Consider the following 20,049-nt stretch of genomic DNA (forward strand, 5'->3'; position numbering starts at 1 on the left):
TTTATTTTTTGAACAATACCGTATATGCATCATAAAATATTGAACATTTTTGTAAGCCAAAAATCAATATATATTTTTATTTTCATATTTCCAGCTCGACTCAAGGTGGCCGCATCTGGAAACGCCGCTTTTTATTTATGCTACATATTTTCAGGTAGGCTTTAAGCACTACTGGCAACAAATTTGTAAGCCTCCTTTAAGTGTTAATAAAATGACTTTTTTATCCAGCTCGACTCAAGGTGGCCGCATCTGGAAACGCCGCTTTTTATTTATGCTACATGTTTTCAGGTAGGCTTTAAGCACTACTGGCAACAAATTTGTAAGCCTCCTTTAAGTGTTAATAAAATGAATGTTGAGAAAATACAAACAAAATTAATTGACTAGATTTTTAATTACTGATGATGCGGCAATTTATTTTTTTCATTTTTTGTTTTATTGGATTGCCGAATATTCAGTGAACGTTTCACTGAGCAAACAGTTAATCTTATGTAAAATTTAAGTGTGTACTCATTCTCACTAGAAAATTAAGTTCGATTCAATAGCAAAACACATCACAATTCACGATTCAATAGCAAAGGAAAAAAACATCAAAGTTAGATGAAAAATAATCTAATCTCTCATCTTAGTGGATTTGCACACGAAATCTTGAAACAAATCGCTTTGGTTATGTATTAATTTGAAAAAGCATATTAAATTGAAGTGCTGTTTACATATGAATCGATCGTGCAAATTTTTATCAGTGTAGGCATACCGTAATCTAGTACTTCAACTTCCAGTGAATTCATCGATCGGACTAAACGCACTGTGTTCATTTTCCTTTCATTCCGCGTTTTTCTTCGTTTCGAGGAAGACGCGTGTTAATTTTTAGATCTAAATTTTGCGGAAAAACAACTTAAAAAGTGTTTGTGTTTAGTAAAATTTAACTCAAACAGTGCATTTTTATTCAGTCATCGCAGGAAACACGTGAAAATGGCTGATCGTAAGTTATTTTTATCTGGCTTTGCGGCACTAGAAACATTTCCTATGTCCTACGGACGGCTTCATCCTCCATCTTGAAAAAAAGCAAAGCGTAAGAAAACGATACGACTGCAACATCGATTTTTATTCTCGTCCTGCAGAGTATTCCTCTTACGGACAGCAGGATTTCGGTGGCCAAATGCAATTTTCTGTTCCTCCGCCCTCGATGCCACAAGCTAATTTCAATCAACCACCTCCGGCTGGCGGTGGTGGTGGTGGTGGCGGCGGCGGTGGCTACGGTGGCGGTGCCGGTTCCTACGGCGGTCAGAGCGCCGGAGGCTATGGGGGTCAAAATGGTTAGTGTCGCAAAATGTTAGTTTTTAATATAGATTTGAATTGATATTTGTTTTTTGAAACTGCAGATTACAAATCAAACAGCCGCGATGGTGGTGGCGGTGGAAACCGTGCTGGTGGTGGAGGCCAGCAGGGCGGAGCCCGTGGAGGTGGTAATCAATCCGGAGGCTACAGGTGAGAATCGATTCCCCTGTATAGTCCTAAAATTGCACACCAGTACGTTTACCGAGTGACATTTGAAATTGCATTCCGCTGGCAGTCCCGTCCTTTTCTTTTTCCATGATATCCTGTTCCTACACGCGTCGTTCAACTTCCTGTGTATTTAAAATGGGAGCGATGTTTTCTCGATGCACTTTTGTTACTTTCTCGCGAGGTTTGATTGACCTGATTTTTTGAATCGTTTCATTTGGTTAGACTAAATACTGGCAGTCAACTAGCAATCATTTTACTTTAAACCATATTCTATCAAGCAGGTAATTTATGACATCTATTGCTAGTTGATTTCCGGAGTGCAGAGATCTTCCCGCATCCTTTCATCCTTTTCGTGTGAAGCCGAATTCCGCGTCCATTTGTTTTTGGCTTTCCTTCAGTAGACGACTGCGGCGATTGCCGAAGTATAACGAAAAAAAAAAATGTTTGCAATTGATATCTATATTCGTCCTCCAATCAATCATCATCAATACCAAATTACTACCTTCAAAACAAACAAATGCAAATGTGTAACAAAATGGTTTGGTTTCATGTGTTATAGCAGTGGCGCCGGCAACAAGAGTGGTTATAATAGCAAAGGTAAACACCGATCGACTGTTCGGTGAAAAATAATTTTTTTTTCACTGTATACTTACCTATTTTTCCTATTTCTATACGTAAACGTAATGCAAAGAAAAAAGAGTGAAGAAGTTTTTTTTTAATTTGAGCGTTTGGTTAGCTATAGAATCGTAAATTGTGATACGTTTTTAAGGTTTCGGATCTGGGTCTGATTGGTTGTGTTCAAAAGAGTCGTATATCGTGTCGATGGATTTTTTTTTATCATTAGGGTGTAAACGAATCGAGAAACAAGCATTCGCTTCTGTGAGAAATTTCAAGGTTTTTCTCCGGTAGAAAATTTTGTCGAAAATAAAAACATGTTTTCTGCAGTTTTACCACAGTAGCGAATGCTTGATAGAGTGGTATATTGAACAGTAACAACAAGCAACGATGTGGTTTTTGAACGTATTTTTTTTCTATGCAAAATTGTCTAATTTGGAAATCCGGTTTGACTTTCGATCAGCGATTTGCATCGACTGCTACAATCCGAATGTTCGGTTCAAGTTTTCTGGTACTACAATCGGTGGTAAACTGCTCTGCCAAATTGAGCTACTCTTGGGATGTATTGAATGGGTAATTTACAAACTTAGGAAAACGGTTATTGTTACAAAAACCGAAAAAAAGCATTTTGCTTCACTGTTGTGGAACGGAATTTCAAGAGGGTAGGGTAACGGCTCCTATATTAGAAAACTATTAGTTAGAGCGCGGTTAGGGTCCGATTTTGTCACAATTCGTTAAATGAAAGTCGAGTAGTAAGGAGAATAATGTGGCGTCTACTAATGAGATGACTATTGATACATTTTTCTAAATGAACTGGGGTGGCATTATGTATCTCGATTCGACTGAAATTTTATCGAATCGACCACGTTTCGTATTACGGTTCTCGATTCGAAGTCGATCATCGAGCTTCGTTCGACTTCACTCGAAGAAGTATTAGATTATCGAGAAGTTTTGGCATTATGGAACCAAAACAATCGAGCTCGTAAACGACTGAACTCGATAAGAAATGGTCGAAAGCCTTATTACTATCGACTATGAATTTTCGAATACGTTTCTTTTTTATTTAGGTAGTTATCGATAACATCTTAGATTTTCATAAACATCTTTATTTTAATGCATTGTTTTGTATATCGTTATATATATTTTGTGTGTTTGGCATATTATGTACAAGTCGAACTGTTTCGAAAGCATATTAATTGAAAGCTGCGTGGTGTTTACTTAAAATAACAAAAGTAAATCGAGACTAACCTATGCCCAGTAACTGTAGTTTGTAATAAAATTTCTGAATCCTGTGGAATGAAAACGTCGCTCAAACAGATTGTAGGAAAAAGCTTATTCGCTCGATAACAATGAGCAAATAATGTTTTTACCCATATATCTAACTCTTCAATAGTACCTAAATAGATTATGAAGACTACAAAGAATGGGTTACTCCTGGTATATTAACTAAAGCAATATCTCCTAATAAATATGATAAAATACTACAAATAAAGCTGCAAAACCTAAAAGCCTTTGATTAAAACTACACATATGGATGACGTAAATTGTATTAGACTTGAAACAATACATGAAAAATACAGAATTTTTTTTATTATAATTTCAAAAGTTCATCGATAAATTGTGTACAAGAACACGCTTGAAAAAATTCTTTACGTTTTCAAATGGAGTGGAAACGAATCTGCTTCTTGATTTAAATTTCAAACATGTGTTCATGTTAATTTCGTGCGGCAACTTAAAACCGCAGTATTACAAACAGTTTGCTTCTTTTCAGTACTTGAACTGAATAAATGTAATCGAAAATACTCGAACAATAATTCAGTTTAATTTTTTTCATGATTGCAATGTATATGGGTTTGTTTACCTATGTATGTTACGACCAGAGATGCCAGATATTTTCATAGAAAATCTGTATTGATTTGTATAAAATATCTGTATTTATCTGTATTCGCTAATAAAATGAAATTTCTACAATACAATTATGTTAAAAGGTATTATTCCAATAGATTATGGTTATAGAGTGGTAGATTAAATTTCATATCTTATATTATATTCATCGACGAAATTTTATAGTTTTTTCCTATCAACAACAATTGAATTATGGTGCCATATACTTGTCTAATTTGAAAATGTTCACTTCATAAGTTGAGATGGATTTCCAAAACCCAATATGCAACGTCGAGTCAGGTAATACAACTGTCAGTCTGGCAATAATGTTTCATTAAGCCAACACTTGTCTAACTTTTAAGTTCAATTTCGTTACAAATTTTAATATAAATGGATTTCAGTGTTCTTCATTAAATATCTGCACAAAAAATATATATTTTAAAAAGTGATTTGTACGTTGATTCCTAAACGTTTATCTCGTCATTGCAATCAAATACTAATAGATAGCTCAAATACTAATAGATAGTTTAATTTTTTCCTTAATACTTTTGGTGAAATCTGTATTAAATTTAAGAAATCTGTAAAAAATTTGTACTCTGTATTAAATCTGTATGCGCATGTAAAAATCTGTATAATACAGATAAATCTGTATAAATGGCATCTCTGGTTATGACAGTTCGAGCAGCGTCAGTCGAAATCTAGTACCACATTGTTAGGATCTCGATCACGAGGTCGAAAGCGATACGTAATGCCTCAGTTCAGTCGAATCGACTTCAAAAATAATCGTTTCGAGCAACTCGATTCGAGATGCATAATGTCAGCCCTGGTTTTTTTTCTGAAAATTCATTTAGCAGTTACGGATAAAACTGTTTTTCTGCATTTTTCAACAATGACTGGTTTCCTAAGCTTGTAAGTACACTGAGGTCTCTTTTTACGCGGGATATACGTACCTCAAAACTTAAAAAATATTGTTGTAAAAAACAACTTAGGGAATTTAAGATCGCGTAACTTTGGAAAATGGATTTTTTTTGATTCCGACTATCTTAGAAATGCATGAAACGTCCAGATCTTGTGTAATCTGAACATTTGAAAAAAATCAAAAATTTTCTAAGTGTCAAAGAGTCGACTTGAAAAAAATTTCGGGATAACACCAGATCTCGAAGTTTCCGGCATTTCTAAGTTAAAACAAGAAAACCGCCTACTTCGGAAATCCGCGTAAAAAAAGAACCTAGTGTAGAGCCTTAATAGAGTTCCATGTACACGTTGGGACTAATAAAACAAGGGTCATCTCTAATTTTGCTCTGTACAATCAGATTGCTTCTCGAGATATATTTTATCACATCTCCAGAGTAGTACAATTGGCAGAGCAGTTTCAACGGATTGGAATGGATGGCGAGTTTTGAATCTTGCCTCTGAGGTATACTTTATCGCATTTTACTGTTTTTTTATACTTTTTGTATGAGAAATGCAGGAATCCTTAGTTTTAGGGGCTAGACAATTTTTTAGTCCCAAAATAATTTTTTAGGCCACGGACGTAGATTTTCGATTTCAGATTTTTGCGTGAATAATGCGATTTTTAAGCGAGTTTTCAATGGTATAATTTGTTTTCTATATCAAAAGTTTTGGAAATGCGAGAATCGTTGAGGTTTGGCGTTAATTCGAAAAATCTACTTTGGGACTTGATGATTTTTATCCATTATCTTGACAATTCCCGCATTTCTAAGGCATCTTGCATCAGTTTTTTCAGTTTTTATGCGAATTTTCGAAACTCGATGATATTTTCCATGCGGTCAAAATTTTCCGTTTTTTTTGTATTGTTTTACACCAGATCTGGACGTTTCATGCATTTCTAAGACATTTGACATCAACAAAACATTTCTTTAGTTTTGCAGACGAATAAATTTCAGTTTTTATGCGAATTTTCGAAACTCGATGATATTTTCCATGCGGTCAAAATTTTCCGTTTTTTTTTTGTTTTGTTTTACACCAGATCTGGACGTTTCATGCATTTCTAAGACATTTGACATCAACAAAACATTTCTTTAGTTTTGCAGACGAATAAATTGAGTGAAACTTTGCTAGATAAGTAGACCTTGTTACAAAAAAAAAAGTACGGGGGTGTAATGCCAGAGACATAACTGGATGTCGTGAATACGAATAAAACTGACACGATTTCTTTACACTTTCGAATTCGAATTGATAGTTGATCGATTGTGTGAAGAAATGTGCCTGACTACAACGATTTCTTGCGCGAAAAAGCCAAGCAAAAATAAAGAGTTTTCCGCGTTGTTTTAAAATTTTCAGAAAACTTAATTTTTGATTTGTTTGTGGTTAACTCACACTGCTCAAAATATTATCCTAACTTCCTGATCATATTTTTGATGAAATAGTGAAAGAATTATGTTGCTGCCTTTAATACATGTCGAGATATTCACGATTAAGTTCTGCTTATTTTTCCATATGGCTAATTTTGAAAAAAGCGCCTCATAGTTAAGGAAATCGCATTCACGATAAAAAGAACCTATTTGAAGAATCCTAGAATTAGGAACTGGACCTGAGTTCAAGAACAAAATTCAGAACTTAGAACAGACTCAGTATTCGGTTGGATTTTAGTTCTAGAACTACAATTTCGAAACTGAAATCAGTTCCGGAATCTTTTTCCAGAATCCAGTTCAGCATACAGGCTCTGAATTCTAAACCCATATTCCGGAACTAAGCTCTGAAAGTTGAAGACGATTTTTCGCCACGACCATCAAATGGGTTGTATAGAGTAAAGCAAAATTTCGCAAAAATATTCGAGAGTATTATTATGGTTCTAAACAGAACCTAATAGAAGAATTCTAGAATAAGGAACTAGAACTGAGTTCAAGAACTAGTCCAAATTAAAGCACGACCTAAGCGTTTGAGGCTTTATACCACGCAAAAGGTCTGCTTTCATTGACGACTGCTCCACCTGACGACTGAAGTCCAAATGAGAGTTGCGACCTGAACGTTTGAGGTTTTTAACACGCAGAAGGTGCACTCTCCGAAGCTGCTGGTCCCACGACGTCTGCTTGCATCCAACGCACAAGAAGAAATGATCGAATTTCGACCACGGTTCCCCCTTTATACGCAGTCAGTTAAAGATATGTGCCTGACTACCTCAAAATCGTCGTCCTTGCACGAAAAAGCCAAGCAAAAGTAAAGAGTTTTCCGCTTTGTTTTCAAAGTTGGAGAAAACTTAATATTTTAGTTTTTTTGTAGTTATCTCACACTGTTCAAAATATCATCCTAAATTCCTGATCATATTTTTGATGAAATGGTGAAAGAATTATGTTGCTACCGTTAATACAAGTCGAGATATTCACGATTAAGTTCTGCCCATTCTTCCATATGGCTAATTTTGAAAAGGCACCCCATAGTAAAGTAAGTCGTATTCACGACAAAAAACTTCCTACTTCGTTTTTACAAAATTAATCTACATTGTCATTCTATTTTCATCAATAAAAATATCTACTGAATAAATTTGCAACTGAATCACGACTGAGAAATAATAACTGAGATATATTCGATGCACGTAGGGTAGTCAATATGAACAGCAGTACTTTTTCTTCCACACTCCAAATAGTGATTATAGCTACGAAAGACTGTTTTAATTCTAACTGATTGGTTACACTGAACTATTTAGATTAAACCCAATAAGACGCTTTTTAATATGAATTTGATTTATAGAAGTAACAGGAGCGCAGGGTTTTGCATACCTCGAGCGCACAGCAGGGATCAGTTTTCGGATTAGCGTTACGATAACTTGCGCTTCTAATATTCAAGCTAAATTAGGTAATATTTTGTTAATCAGCTGCATAACATGCTTTTTGTTTTTTTTTTTAATTTTTTATTTTCCAAACGATATTTTTTGATGATATTACTCCACCACCACGGTACTGCTAAATAGCTTTCGAATACATCACCATCAGTGAATTCACTCATCAACGTATTCAGCAAAAGTGTGAGAGGCAACGGTTATGAAAATTCATTCCCAAAAATCTTCTGTTCGATAATCACATCAGATATATTCAATGTGTGAACTTTTTTCTCAAATATCATCAAGGAGAATGCTCGCTAGTGAATAATTTCATAACTGTTTGTTTGCCATGTCAGATCAGTTTCGGTGAGAATTGCGTTTGCGTAAAATCAGTACTTCAGTGAGTTCGTCCGAATATTTGATTTTTTCTCAACACTTCACCCAAGTCTCATTTTAAGCGGTTTTTATAAGAACTTTTGTATGCGGTTTTTCAAACAAAACAACGGGTTTTTAATTTGTTTTTTTTTTAAATAAAGTAATGCGATACTCTTGTTTAATCTTACACATGCAATCAACGTCGAGATCTGGTGTTCGATTTGCTGCACTTTCAAGCGCGCTGGTCGAATGATTTGCAAACACCGAACACGGTATTTTTCGTTTCGTATTTTTAGTTCCTTGACAAGATCGCGTACCGATGAATTCGAATTTTTCTGACGTTCGTACAAAATTCGTTTGCGTACCTTCATTTAATTCGACGTCATTTGACTGGATGTACCAAAAATGTAAACATGTCGCACCACAAAATAGAGTGTCGAGTTTCGGTTGTCATATAACTAAAACGCGTAAACGTTTTACGGGACTGCAGGTTTTACTCCATACAAAAACGGAATTATTCGTCGATATTCCACAGGACAATACGCTCGACGTTGTTCAACACAGGAAATATGAAACAAATTGATCCTTTTTAAGATCAACAAACCGATCCCAAAGAAGGAATCAGTACAGAAGCAATCGTGTGAGTTTTATTAGTATTCACATAAAGCCAGCCATGACCTCGCTGCTTTTGATTAGTAGATTCAGTTTCCAATTTATGGTTACTTGTTCAAATTATAGTTTGGGTCAGTACTACTCCGCAGGGAAGCACACTTGCGCTTAGTGATTGGTATTCTCAATCAATGATCGAGTGGAAATCTATGAAATACTGACGGTGACGATGTTTCGAGTGTTACGGACGCAAATCCAACAAAGGGAGAGAGAATGGGGGGAATTAACCGGCATTTCCAGTTAAAAAAAAATTAGACAATTTTGCTTGCAACAAATTAAAAGAGTTTGATATCACCGAAACCACCAACTACCAGAGTCCAACAAAAGTATCGACACATGCGTAACCAAAGAAAGGGATCATTATTATTAGAGTAACAAAAAGAAGTGTAACGATGAAGAGTTTGTTTTTGAAAGAGTTAAGCGTTAACGCGTTTCACATCAAGAGTAGTGTTACAACCGTTAAAGAGTATAGAGTTGAAATCGGTCAAATTTTAGAGTATACTTTAAGTCATCAAACAAAAAAAAACCAAAACGACAATTCCAGTGTCACCATCACTAATGCAAGTGTTTTTTCGTTGTCACTGTTGTTCTTTCTCCATTCCTAAAAACCCTTAAACAACCAATGAAATATGATAGCAGGAGCCGGAGAGGGTGAAATGGTCACTCAGGAGGACACCATTTTCATCCAGGGCATGACACCGGAAACGTCCGAGTCGGAAATCGCGGAATTTTTCGGCGCGATCGGGGTCATTAAGGTAGGTTAGAATGCACGCGCAATCATCATTATCATACATTTTATCATTTTATCTATCACTCTATCCTTGCAGAAGGACAAACGCACCATGAAGCCGAAAATTTGGATGTACAAAGATAAGGAAACGGGTCGCATGAAGGGTGAAGCAACGGTCACGTACGAGGACTCGAACGCTGCTTTGTCCGCGATCAGTTGGTTCGATAGTAAGGATTTCAATGGATCAATCATTAAGGTGTCGTTGGCTACTCGCTTCAATAACTGGCAGTCTAGAGGTGGAAATCGCGGCGGCGGTGGTGGTGGTGGTGGTGGCGGTGGCGGCGGCGGTTTCAACAAAGGCGGTTTTGGCGGAAGTCGTGAGTTTTAACCGGATAGATGGTTTTGTCAGCATAATATTTTTTTTGAATCGTTCCCTTTGTCATTTATAGGCGGAGGAGGTGGCGATCGTGGCGGTTACGGTGATCGTGACGGTGGTGATCGCGGAGGTTCCCGTGGGAGCTCAGGAGGCGGTGGCAGTCGCTTCAGCAGCGGCGGAGGTGGTGGTGGTGGTGGTGGTGGCGGTGGAGGTAGTGGTCAAGAGCGAGAAGGAGATTGGGCCTGTGGAGAGTGCAGCAATAAGAACTTTGCCTGGCGTAACGAATGCAATCGATGCAAAGCACCTAAAGGCGACAGCGCTGGTGGCGGCGGTGGTGGTGGTGGCGGCGGCTTCGGAAGTCGTGGTGGTAGTCGTGGCGGTTTTGGTGGAGGTGGTTCCCGCAACGGTGGTGGTGGCGGTGATCGCGGTGGTTTTGGCGGTCGAGGTGGCTCCCGAGGAGGTGGTGGTGGTGGTGGTGGAGGAGGTGGCATTATGCGAGGCGGGTAAGAATATTGATCCAATTTTTCGAAAAGTGTCTTAGATTAGATAATATAAAAAAAAACTTAATTTTTCAATTACAGCGATAGGAACCGCGGAGATCAGCGATCGCGACCATATTAAGTCACCGAGTGGCACTGCAATGATTACCAGCTCATTTTATTGAAGAAACTTTCTTAACTATCGTCTGTCCCCATCATCACTGACATTATTCATATAACCCAAGAAGGATTGAGTTTTTATTCAAACGCTTTGCATTATTATGTGCTGTAAGGATTAAAAATCTACCAACAGAAAAAAAAAACACTTGACGACGACGGTTCTCCTTTCAGCAGTGGGAAGCATTCTTCATCGCCTGGATGAAACTACTGAAACCAGCTGCGGTACATAAACTTAGTGTAGAACATTTAGCTCGTAAGTTCTGTAATGTACCTTTCACATTACAATCAGCATTAGACTAAATTTAGGACCTGTTTATGCAAAAAATAATGTGCAGAACGGCTTGTAAACGGAATGTTAATTGCAAATAAAGAATCCAGCCAAATAAATAGTACTCAGTGGGTTTATTTTTTACTCCATTCGAATTTTTTAAAAATCAATTTGTTTTCACACTAAACTTTAGTTGGTGCATTTCGGTTAACTGATATTCACCCCGATTCTATATTTCGTTCGAATCGGATTGTTACGATCGAAAACGAAATTTTGCATCCTCTGTTGCCCGAACAAGTTCGAGTTTTCCATACAAAAGCTCGATCGAATTACAGAATGCAAATTTTTACATTCGTTCGAACAAATCAGAGGTACTTATTACCGGTGTCACTACACGATGAAAACCAAGTGAAGTGAATGTAGGTCTTTATCACGAAAGTCGCTTCAGAGAAAAAAGTAATTACTCAGATGAGCTTGTTTTCATTACGAACATCAAATCACAAAAATTTTGTTGGAAAAAATGATATTTTTCACTAAAGTGATTACTTCACTATGCGTGATACTGGTAATAGGTGAAATCAAGTGACATGTAAGTGAAGTGAATGTGAAAGTGGAAGCGAGAATGGTAATATGGGCCAGAATACGGGTTATTGCCAAACATGGTACCAGAAGTTATAGGAGCTTCGATAAGTCCGTAAGACAGTTTGTTCGGCGTGGAGGCTGTTTTTTGTTAGTAGTTCATGACAGACAAACGATCCTGTAATTCTATCGAAAAATACGTTTGTATGGAAAACTCGAATTCGTTCGAGATGCAGAATGCAAAATTTTACATTCGATCGAAATACAAAGTAGGGTCGTATGTTCCAAGAGTGTAATTGGCTTTTTCCGAAGGCTGAATGTCTGAATACGATTGGTAAGCAATGGGGCATTGGACGCAAACTTGGTAAGATAAAAAAATGCTAATCGTATATACAAAATTGAAAAACATAAACTAAATACGCGTCGATTGCTATCCATTTGCACGGAACCGAACGTCTTTATGTTATATTTGAATCCATTTGATGCAAACATTTCATTGGAACAGTGACCTCGAAACGCGATTTGCTTTGTATACGAAATGAGTATTTGGAATGCTATTTGCATGCATAAACAAAACTCGGGAACTTTTTTTTTATGTAAACCGCGATATGCCCTAATCACATGTTACTACCGAAATGGTCAATTTTTCATTAGTCTACCTTTACCTGAACTGACGAAACTACCAAACTGCAGTATCAATCATAGTAATCCATGAATCAGTAGACAAAATTTGACAGCTCTATCAGTCGAACTTTAAACGTGATGGCAGAAGCAGTGCATTTCCGATCAAAAACGACATCCCGCAGCGTCGAAAACAGACATCGTGTACGCTGGATACGCCCGTTCCGGTGTGTACATCTTGGTACTATTATAGCATCGAAAGAAAGCCCGGACGGTCGAAGACCCTAAGCGAAAGAATGCTGAAGAGAAAGGCCGAGGGAAAAGTGGTAATATCGCTGCTTGGTCCGGAAGTTCAACCAACTAAACTGTGAAAAAGTACCTGGCGAAGCCGCTCTTCTTTCGTACCGCTCTGGCCGTGAACGAGTAAATTTTTAGTACGAAATGCCTGCCGGAAGTTGCGTCGTTCACCAAGAAATACTATAAGGTCGAAAAGGCGGTGTTCTGCCCGAATCTGGCGTTGGCCTACTACTCGAAGCGATCGTTGGAGGAGATGAAAAGGCTGAATACACCGATGTGGTACCCAACTATAGTTCCAAAATTCAATTCCGGAGTCCAATCCAAATGAGGCTTTACACCATGTGAAAGGTTTGTTTTTGTTTTTGGTTGCTGGTTGAAGGCGATTGCTCGCAATTCAAAAAGCAAATGATTGGATTGGATTGAAGTTAAACCAGAACCCAAAGGTGTGGCAAGAATAGAGTAGAGCAGGTGATTGAGGGTCTGCCATTTCGGAGCGAACTGATGCTGGTTTGCGAGCAGTGGTTTATGTGAATTCACTTTATTATTTACTGCTTCGATCATGCCACTTTGAAAATTGTATTTACATGCAAATAGTGTCAATGCTGCTACGACTCGCGAGCTGCAGCAGCATCAGATTTCTATATCCTTAAACTCTATACACTTGCTTTCATCTTGCAAGTCAATCTATATATCTGTATCTTAGTAATCCTTTCAATTGATAATCTTACATACCTTACAATCTGGTTTAAACTGACCGCGTAAACTAATTTGTCATTAAACGAATAGTGGTTTCCAACGCCTTCAGAATCTAGCTTAAAAAGAAACAAAATGCCCTAACGTTTTGTACATGTCTTCGGCGAGCTGGGGCACAACTTGGGGAACAATTTCTTCTTCACTTGCACTGCGTTCACTAATTCTAAGTACATTTTAAGTTGCACTATAAACATTTGATTTTCACTGTAAGATTAATTTTGTATAGTATGCCAATCCGAAGCGGAAAAGAGTTAATTAGTCTAAGTCCCATATTAGATAATTGTTTAGTTATTAACCGTCTCGTGGGTTTTGCTCTGGACGATTGCATTTAGGAAACTACAACGCGCTTAACACCTGCGTAGTTATTTTTTATAGTATTAGTATTAGCTTGAATGTTTGTACAAAATTACACATCATTTGAATAATTAAGGGGAAAGGAACAACCTCACACTACTACACTGCACTTCGGTAGCCTGTCTGGCTCACTGGGTTTATCTTTTGCGGAGGATATGGGGGTTCTTATATGTACTCTTCAGATGGTCACTTTTTGTTGCTTGGATTTGTGAATAAAAAGTAAAATCATTTTCACAAAAAAAAGTGGTAGCTTCCGGGTATAAAATTATGATAAAAAACTTCCCTTAAGACAAGCAGTGGAAATGATCCGAAAGGTAGACAATCGGGTGCCGTATGAATTAAAGCAAGGGGACGCCGAACGCTGTTTCTTCGCATTTTTTCACTATTCCAATGGCACAAAAGAAAAGGTTTCTTGCATCGAATTGTTATTCAAAATGGTGAGACTAGGCTGGGTGTTGTGTTTTATGAGCTACTGCCACACCGTGAAAGCATCACTGAAGACGTCTACCAACGACAATTGATGCGTTTGTACCGAGCTTTGTAATGTCGTTTTCGCTTGAGAAAACTGAAACTGATCCAGGGTAGTTTCATCAAACACTTTTCACGAAACTGTTTTGATTTCGCACTTAGAAACGAGTGTTTGAGCAAACCTGATATAAAAACCAGGTTCGAAACTGACTCAATTTTCAGTTCAACAACGTTGAAACTAAATTTTAAAAAGAATTTTTTCGTCAAAATCGGTTGCGCCATCTTGGAGAAAAGTGTGAGTCCTGTTTTGAAGTTTTTGGCCACAATTTTCGGTACTTCCGGAACCGAATTCCGAGAACCGTAAGTTTGTGTGGTCTTCAAAACTAAACTAGAAGAATTACTCTATTTTTTGAGAAAAAATAGATCATCTTTACATATTCTTCAAAGAAGGCAAATTTTGGAATTGGCAGTTTCTTCACTCACCATCCTGTAATTCCGGAACCGAAGGTCAAATTCGAAGGTCAAAGGGGTTTCACAGTGTTTGCATAGCCTTTCTATATGAGAAAGAGGCAAAACTGGAACCAGAAATTGGATGGGTCTGCTGCGTAGCAAGGTGTTGAGATGCATTAAAGCCAATCCCGATCTATCGATCCAAGTTGAGGCCAGAAGGCACAAGGATACAAGTCATACATAACCAGTAAATATTCCAACCGGCACATGAACCAGAATGTCGTGGCCAAAAAGTGTGCAATATTGTTATACGACCGTGTTCTGACGAAACACAAGAGCTGCTTGCTCGATGTCAAAGCATACGTAAAACTCGATTTTAAGCAGCTTTCCAGTCAAAATTAGGCTCACCTCGCGAACCTACGTAGGGATGTGCCGGGAACATTCAAATTCGTGTTTGCCGACAACGCCCTGATTTGGCAAGCGATTTGCAGTTGTGGTCTAAAATACAGGTTTCGTTCGTCTCATCCTAGACACACCAAGAAGCGTGGATTGCCCTTCATCCGCAAGCTTACAGGCAAAGCTGGTAATGGCTGCCTACAAGATTGATTGAACAAGTTAATTTACCCAGAATTTCGACCATCCGTAAAAATACTGTCAAGGCAAAATGGATAAAAATGCACCGATTCTTTGTCCGTTTTCACTATGCAACTTTAAAGTATGAATTGAAGTAATCCAAAGCAATCATTAATTGGCTTTTTAATCTCATTGTATCAAGAATTACAGATCTTTTTGCACGTATCAATTTACTCTACATGCTATGCGAAATGTAAAGTAAACTGTATGCGAAATTGTCTTCTCTGTTATGGAAAGTCGCGAAAAACAGGGAAATTAGATGATTGATTAAAGTTTTGACCACTTGTTATCTAGAATATTTGGTTCTCTCCACTGAAACCGAAGCTTGGTAATCCGATTCGATCGAAATACAGAATAGGGACGAATATTTCCCATCAGTAGATGAAATCATCTCGTAAATCTGTTTGAAGTTGGTCCAGCAGTAGACGATCGACACCTGTTTTACTCTCCGAATTTTGAATGAACGTAGTCCTACGCAAAAAAAACATCGAGACGATGGCATTCCATATTACTGCCTACAAGGTTCTGTTCTGCAATCTGCGCCTGATGGCATAATCATTTGTCGGTGATTACCAATGGGAGTATCGATCAACGACGGCTCAGATATGGCGGCACAGCTTTGATAACGGAAACTCGACTGTGACGGAAAATGTCCACTGGTGCCAAGCTTCCTAGACGGTCGGCATCATGATTGTTGAGATACCGAAACTGAATCATAGCAAGCTATCAACAGTTTGAATTTAGATCACAGTAAACCTATGTCATGAATCAATAAAATTAATTCCACCTACCGCTACGATCCATAGTAACAAGTTATCATTTTTTTTTCATTCTGTTAACGGTAATTCGACAGAAAAATTCGCAAAGCGGTTATAAACGATGTTATTTTAGCAACATGGCAGATATTTTGTTCGTTTACAACTTTCCGTATTCTTATCAAAAATAGTTTCATTTTTCATATGAAAGGCGATTGCACTACTTTCACACTAAAAAGTAGAATGATAGAATGTGCAATCTGCCCAAAACGTGATCATCTTCACCTTTCGATTCGCTTTTTTATATCTACCAAACTACTACTAAAAATTGTACATATGATAGCAAATCCCATACAGAGGAACACATATTTCAGAATTCTTTCCGAAATATCTTGTAACAAAAAAAAAGCAACTATGAAGAAAATCAAATGAAGCAAAGCAGAAAAATTGAGGTAAGATGAATTTTCAGAGCATGGCCGGTATGGGAATAACACAATACTGCCAATACTATTTCAGTACTTAACAAAATCTAGCCAGATTTGTCAGTGGGTCAACATGCCTATCCGGCAAAGTTTATTCAATTCAGGCGGCGGACTTATCGTGTGCTGGGAGAACCGTAGGATTCAGATATCAGTTAGTGTAACATCCGTAGCATCTGTATCATTTTGCACACTGCTAATAACTGTGAATCAGTTTCGAAGAATGTTTTTTCAAGCGAACTTTCGTCCGCTATTATCACAACAGCCATAGAGAGTTTTTTCACCACAGCAGAATGCCCTCGAAGACAGAAAATGATGAAAACTGAACAAACAATTCTAAAACGAAGGGATAACGAAGTGGACTAACGACAACCGAACTAATTTTCCGACCAACTGCTACAAGGTCGGACACCAATCGAACAAATAGTGACCAACTGGGAAAGATGCTGTTGCTGTTGCAGTTGTTGTTGTTGTTGTTGTTGTGGTGATTGCAATTGTAGCTGTGACCGACTGCTACCGGTTACTACCAGTGATTATTTAATGAAGGGATTCACAAGCTGCGTAGTGTCATGATGATGATATGGGTTCCAGGTGTTGGTAGCTGGCGGGGCAGCCGCTTGTTGTGCTGATGCTTGCTGCTGCTGCTGTTGTTGCTGCTGTTGCTGTTGTTGAGTTTGCTGTGGGGTCTGTTGTTGTTGTTGCTGTTGCGGAGGTTGTTGCTGTTGAGTGGTCAGTTGTGCCGATGGGGGCTTCTGATCTACTAGATCTCCCTCACCCTGGCTGTTCGGATTGATCGAATGGATAGAGGAGTAGTGTCGCTTCAGGTAAAGTTCAGAGTTGAAGTGTTTCTGGCAGATCGGGCAACAGACAGCAGTCGGGTTGTGGATCAAGCGCATGTGTTGTCTCAAATTGGACACGTTAGAGTAGAGGCGAGAACATACCGGACAGCATCGCGGGGTCAAGCAGTTAGTTTTGTCGTCATTAGAACGACTTGATCGACTTCCGCTGGACTTTCCAGTTTTGTATTTACCACTTTGCTGCTCGGAGTTCACTGAAATGTTGTCCAATGATTTATCCATCCAGCTGCTGTCTTCTTCCGATTTGTACTCATGCTGTTGCACATGTTGTTGTTGCTGTGATTGCTGCTGTTGCTGTTGTTGCTGATGCCCCGAACTACTAGCTTGAGTCGTGGTTTGTGTGAATCCAGCTGAAAATTTTATCAATCAGTTAAATACAAGTATAACATTACCACATAAGTAAATTCAAACCTGCATTCAGTTGACTCATATGGGCTAAATTATTCCGAGAACCACTTTTTTCAGTAAAGTTGTCCATACTGCAGTACGTCGGTGACGGATGATTTGCTCCATCGGCATCCAAGTATTCGACCATTTCGACTTTGGGTTCCACATTAGCTAGAATTGAAAACCAACAGAACAGAACGATCAAACCCATTGCCATAAAAAACCCCATCCCTAGTCGACCTACCGTTGTCTTGTCCACCGACTGCCGATACGTGAGAGTCAACTGTTTTCACACGCTTAATCAAAGCATGATTGAGATCGGCCGGTTCGGGACGTTTGCGACAAAACTCATCCAGCAGGTGCACATTCTCGACATCCTGCTTATCATCCTTTCGCAGCGGAATCTGGTTCGATGTTGGCATCACAATGTCACCCTGTGTGTTGGACAAAGCCTAATGTCGGTGAAAGCGGAAGTGAACATTCAGTAAAGTTTCTGTTTGTGTGTCTAGTGTTAGCCCTGTGTTAGTTACCGTCACCTTGCTGTTAGAACTCCTACATCTACCCACCTGTGCCCAGATCAATCATTAAAAACTTTCTACTCACATTATTTTCCTTGCTTAGCCCACGAATCTGGAGCCCTTCGGCTGTTTTGATGAAATCCTTCAAATTTTCATTGGTGATGTGCACTTCGCCCAAATACATATACTCCAAAATTGCCTTCAGCACATCGTATTTGACATCGTTCATGAAGAACACCGGATGGGGCGATGGATTTTTCTAAAAAAAAATAAGTACAACAAAACATTCAACCGATGCAGTTGTTGCTTCACAGCATTCCCATCGAACATACCTTTAGCAAATCCTTGAAAAAGGGACTGCAAGCAAACAGCACCAGTTTGTGTGCGGTCAATTTTTTACCTTCACATGCAAACGTAATATCAACAAGATCATCTTCCTCCCGGAGTTTTTCAAACTGGGTGCTGACGTTCTTTTGAAAATTGTTCCATTTCAGGTAGAACAGCTCGTCGTTGCTGGCAAACGATTTGTCCACCAGGCCAGTCGACATTTTTCACCTCCGCAGGATCCTTAGGGCCGTATCAAGCCGTAAAAAAAACACTAATGTGTTTTGGAAGAAGCTCGAAGCAGTAGGTAGGAAAATTTGCTTCAATTCGCTGCTGCGCCAAGAAATTTCGCTTATTTGCACTAAATTGTTGTACTTTCTTCTCGTTTGACTGTCGGTACACGGCACTAAACGAATGCAACCACGAAAGGTAACATTTTTTTCTATCCAGGATTGGAAACCATTAAAAATGTAATTATATTTTTAGTGAAAAATGACAATAATGGCCAGCAACTCTGGGCTGAATCTGCATTGAACGCACTCCTAATGGCAACTGTCATTAGAAGTGCGTTCAAGGCATACACTTCCCGGAGAAAATCTCAAGATTTGAGTTAAATCAGTCAGGCAACCCGAATAGAAGTTCACAATATCGTTGCAATCAAAGGTGAGTCGTTTAACACAAACGGATTGTGCCACTGTCGAAGATAATGGGTCGTATAAATAAAAAGTAGTAAAGTCTGATGTTTGTAGTACCTTCTCAAAAACAAAATGCACGGAATAAAACGCAGTGTTGGTATGAATATAAACAAAAGTGTATAGCACTTACGCCTTATGTGTGAAATACGTCAGGAGATTTCATTTGTAAAGCAAATATAAATTACGTGATTGTAAGCTGTGAAAACTGGTCGAAATGAAAATGGCGGTGAGTAACGAAGAGAAGAGTGCTCGCAAATTCAGGATTGGAAATTGTCGGACAAAAGCGAATTTTTCGTTTCATATAGGCAACGGAATGCTACTTTCATACGGACGCTATGCTACAGTGTGCCAGTCATTATAAGTATCAATTTAACTTACATATTTGTGATTATAAAAATAAGAAAAACTCTAATTTCAAATATATGTCATATGAAGGAAACGTAAAATCATTTTCATTTAATAAATACCAGCCATACTAATAATAAATCAATAGATGAACATTTGATTACTATTTGAAAAATACATGTGATATACCATTAATAGGTAAGTGGAATTCACATAAAGCATACATATTGCCAACAATGATATTCATTATGTTGTGTCCCACAGTAACCATATGCATTATATCACTACACTAACTTCTCTCACTTTTGCACCCCGTCTCCCTGTTTAAAGTCTGGGTACGCGTCTGGATGAAAGTCCTTTCACATTTTCTTATTTTCAATATAGAGCTGAAATAATAACATCTCTCAGTGGGACTCAAATGAAATCTCAACACTTACTCCAATTGAATGCAATAGAATCAAGAAGAGATGTCACGTATTTTCTCTGATAACGGCTAATAAACCATCTGCCAACATACACTTTGAAGAATAACTTCTGACGAATGATGATCGTTCGAGTATTGTGTTAAGCACCAGGCGCAAGAGAAAACTTTTTTTTCGATTATAATTTTTTGATGAAAAACAGTACATTTTGCAGAGAAAATCAAGAAAATACAGTACATCTACTTTGAAAAA

General features: G+C 38.1%; 2 protein-coding genes across 4 annotated transcripts; one reads left to right on the forward strand and one right to left on the reverse strand.

Annotated features, from left to right (window-relative positions):
- Positions 1–837: 837 nt before the first annotated feature.
- LOC131431078 (RNA-binding protein cabeza-like) lies at positions 838–10,984 on the forward strand. 2 transcript variants are annotated; one of them, XM_058596557.1, is made up of 8 exons: positions 838–979; positions 1,119–1,313; positions 1,380–1,485; positions 2,063–2,100; positions 9,464–9,582; positions 9,655–9,934; positions 10,007–10,436; positions 10,515–10,984. In XM_058596557.1, exons 1-8 carry the CDS (start codon positions 970–972, stop codon positions 10,552–10,554), a joined length of 1,218 nt encoding a protein of 405 aa, XP_058452540.1. In that variant the 5' UTR covers positions 838–969; the 3' UTR covers positions 10,555–10,984. The 2 variants fall into 2 exon arrangements, with proteins under 2 accessions (XP_058452540.1, XP_058452549.1); XM_058596566.1 differs by having other exon boundaries at positions 9,467–9,582.
- A 1,906-nt stretch (positions 10,985–12,890) lies between these two features.
- LOC131431089 (broad-complex core protein isoforms 1/2/3/4/5-like) lies at positions 12,891–18,981 on the reverse strand. 2 transcript variants are annotated; one of them, XM_058596578.1, is made up of 5 exons: positions 18,344–18,981; positions 18,097–18,270; positions 17,738–17,945; positions 17,518–17,664; positions 12,891–17,456 (listed from the first exon to the last, which is right to left on the reverse strand). In XM_058596578.1, the coding sequence occupies exons 1-5, from the start codon at positions 18,557–18,559 to the stop codon at positions 16,783–16,785; spliced, it is 1,419 nt and encodes a 472-aa protein (XP_058452561.1). In that variant the 5' UTR covers positions 18,560–18,981; the 3' UTR covers positions 12,891–16,782. The 2 variants fall into 2 exon arrangements, with proteins under 2 accessions (XP_058452561.1, XP_058452572.1); XM_058596589.1 differs by having other exon boundaries at positions 17,738–17,927; positions 18,344–18,979.
- Between the last annotated feature and the right edge of the window lie 1,068 nt (positions 18,982–20,049).

Source organism: Malaya genurostris, chromosome 1 (assembly GCF_030247185.1).
Source record: "Malaya genurostris strain Urasoe2022 chromosome 1, Malgen_1.1, whole genome shotgun sequence".
Lineage (NCBI taxonomy): Eukaryota > Metazoa > Arthropoda > Insecta > Diptera > Culicidae > Malaya > Malaya genurostris.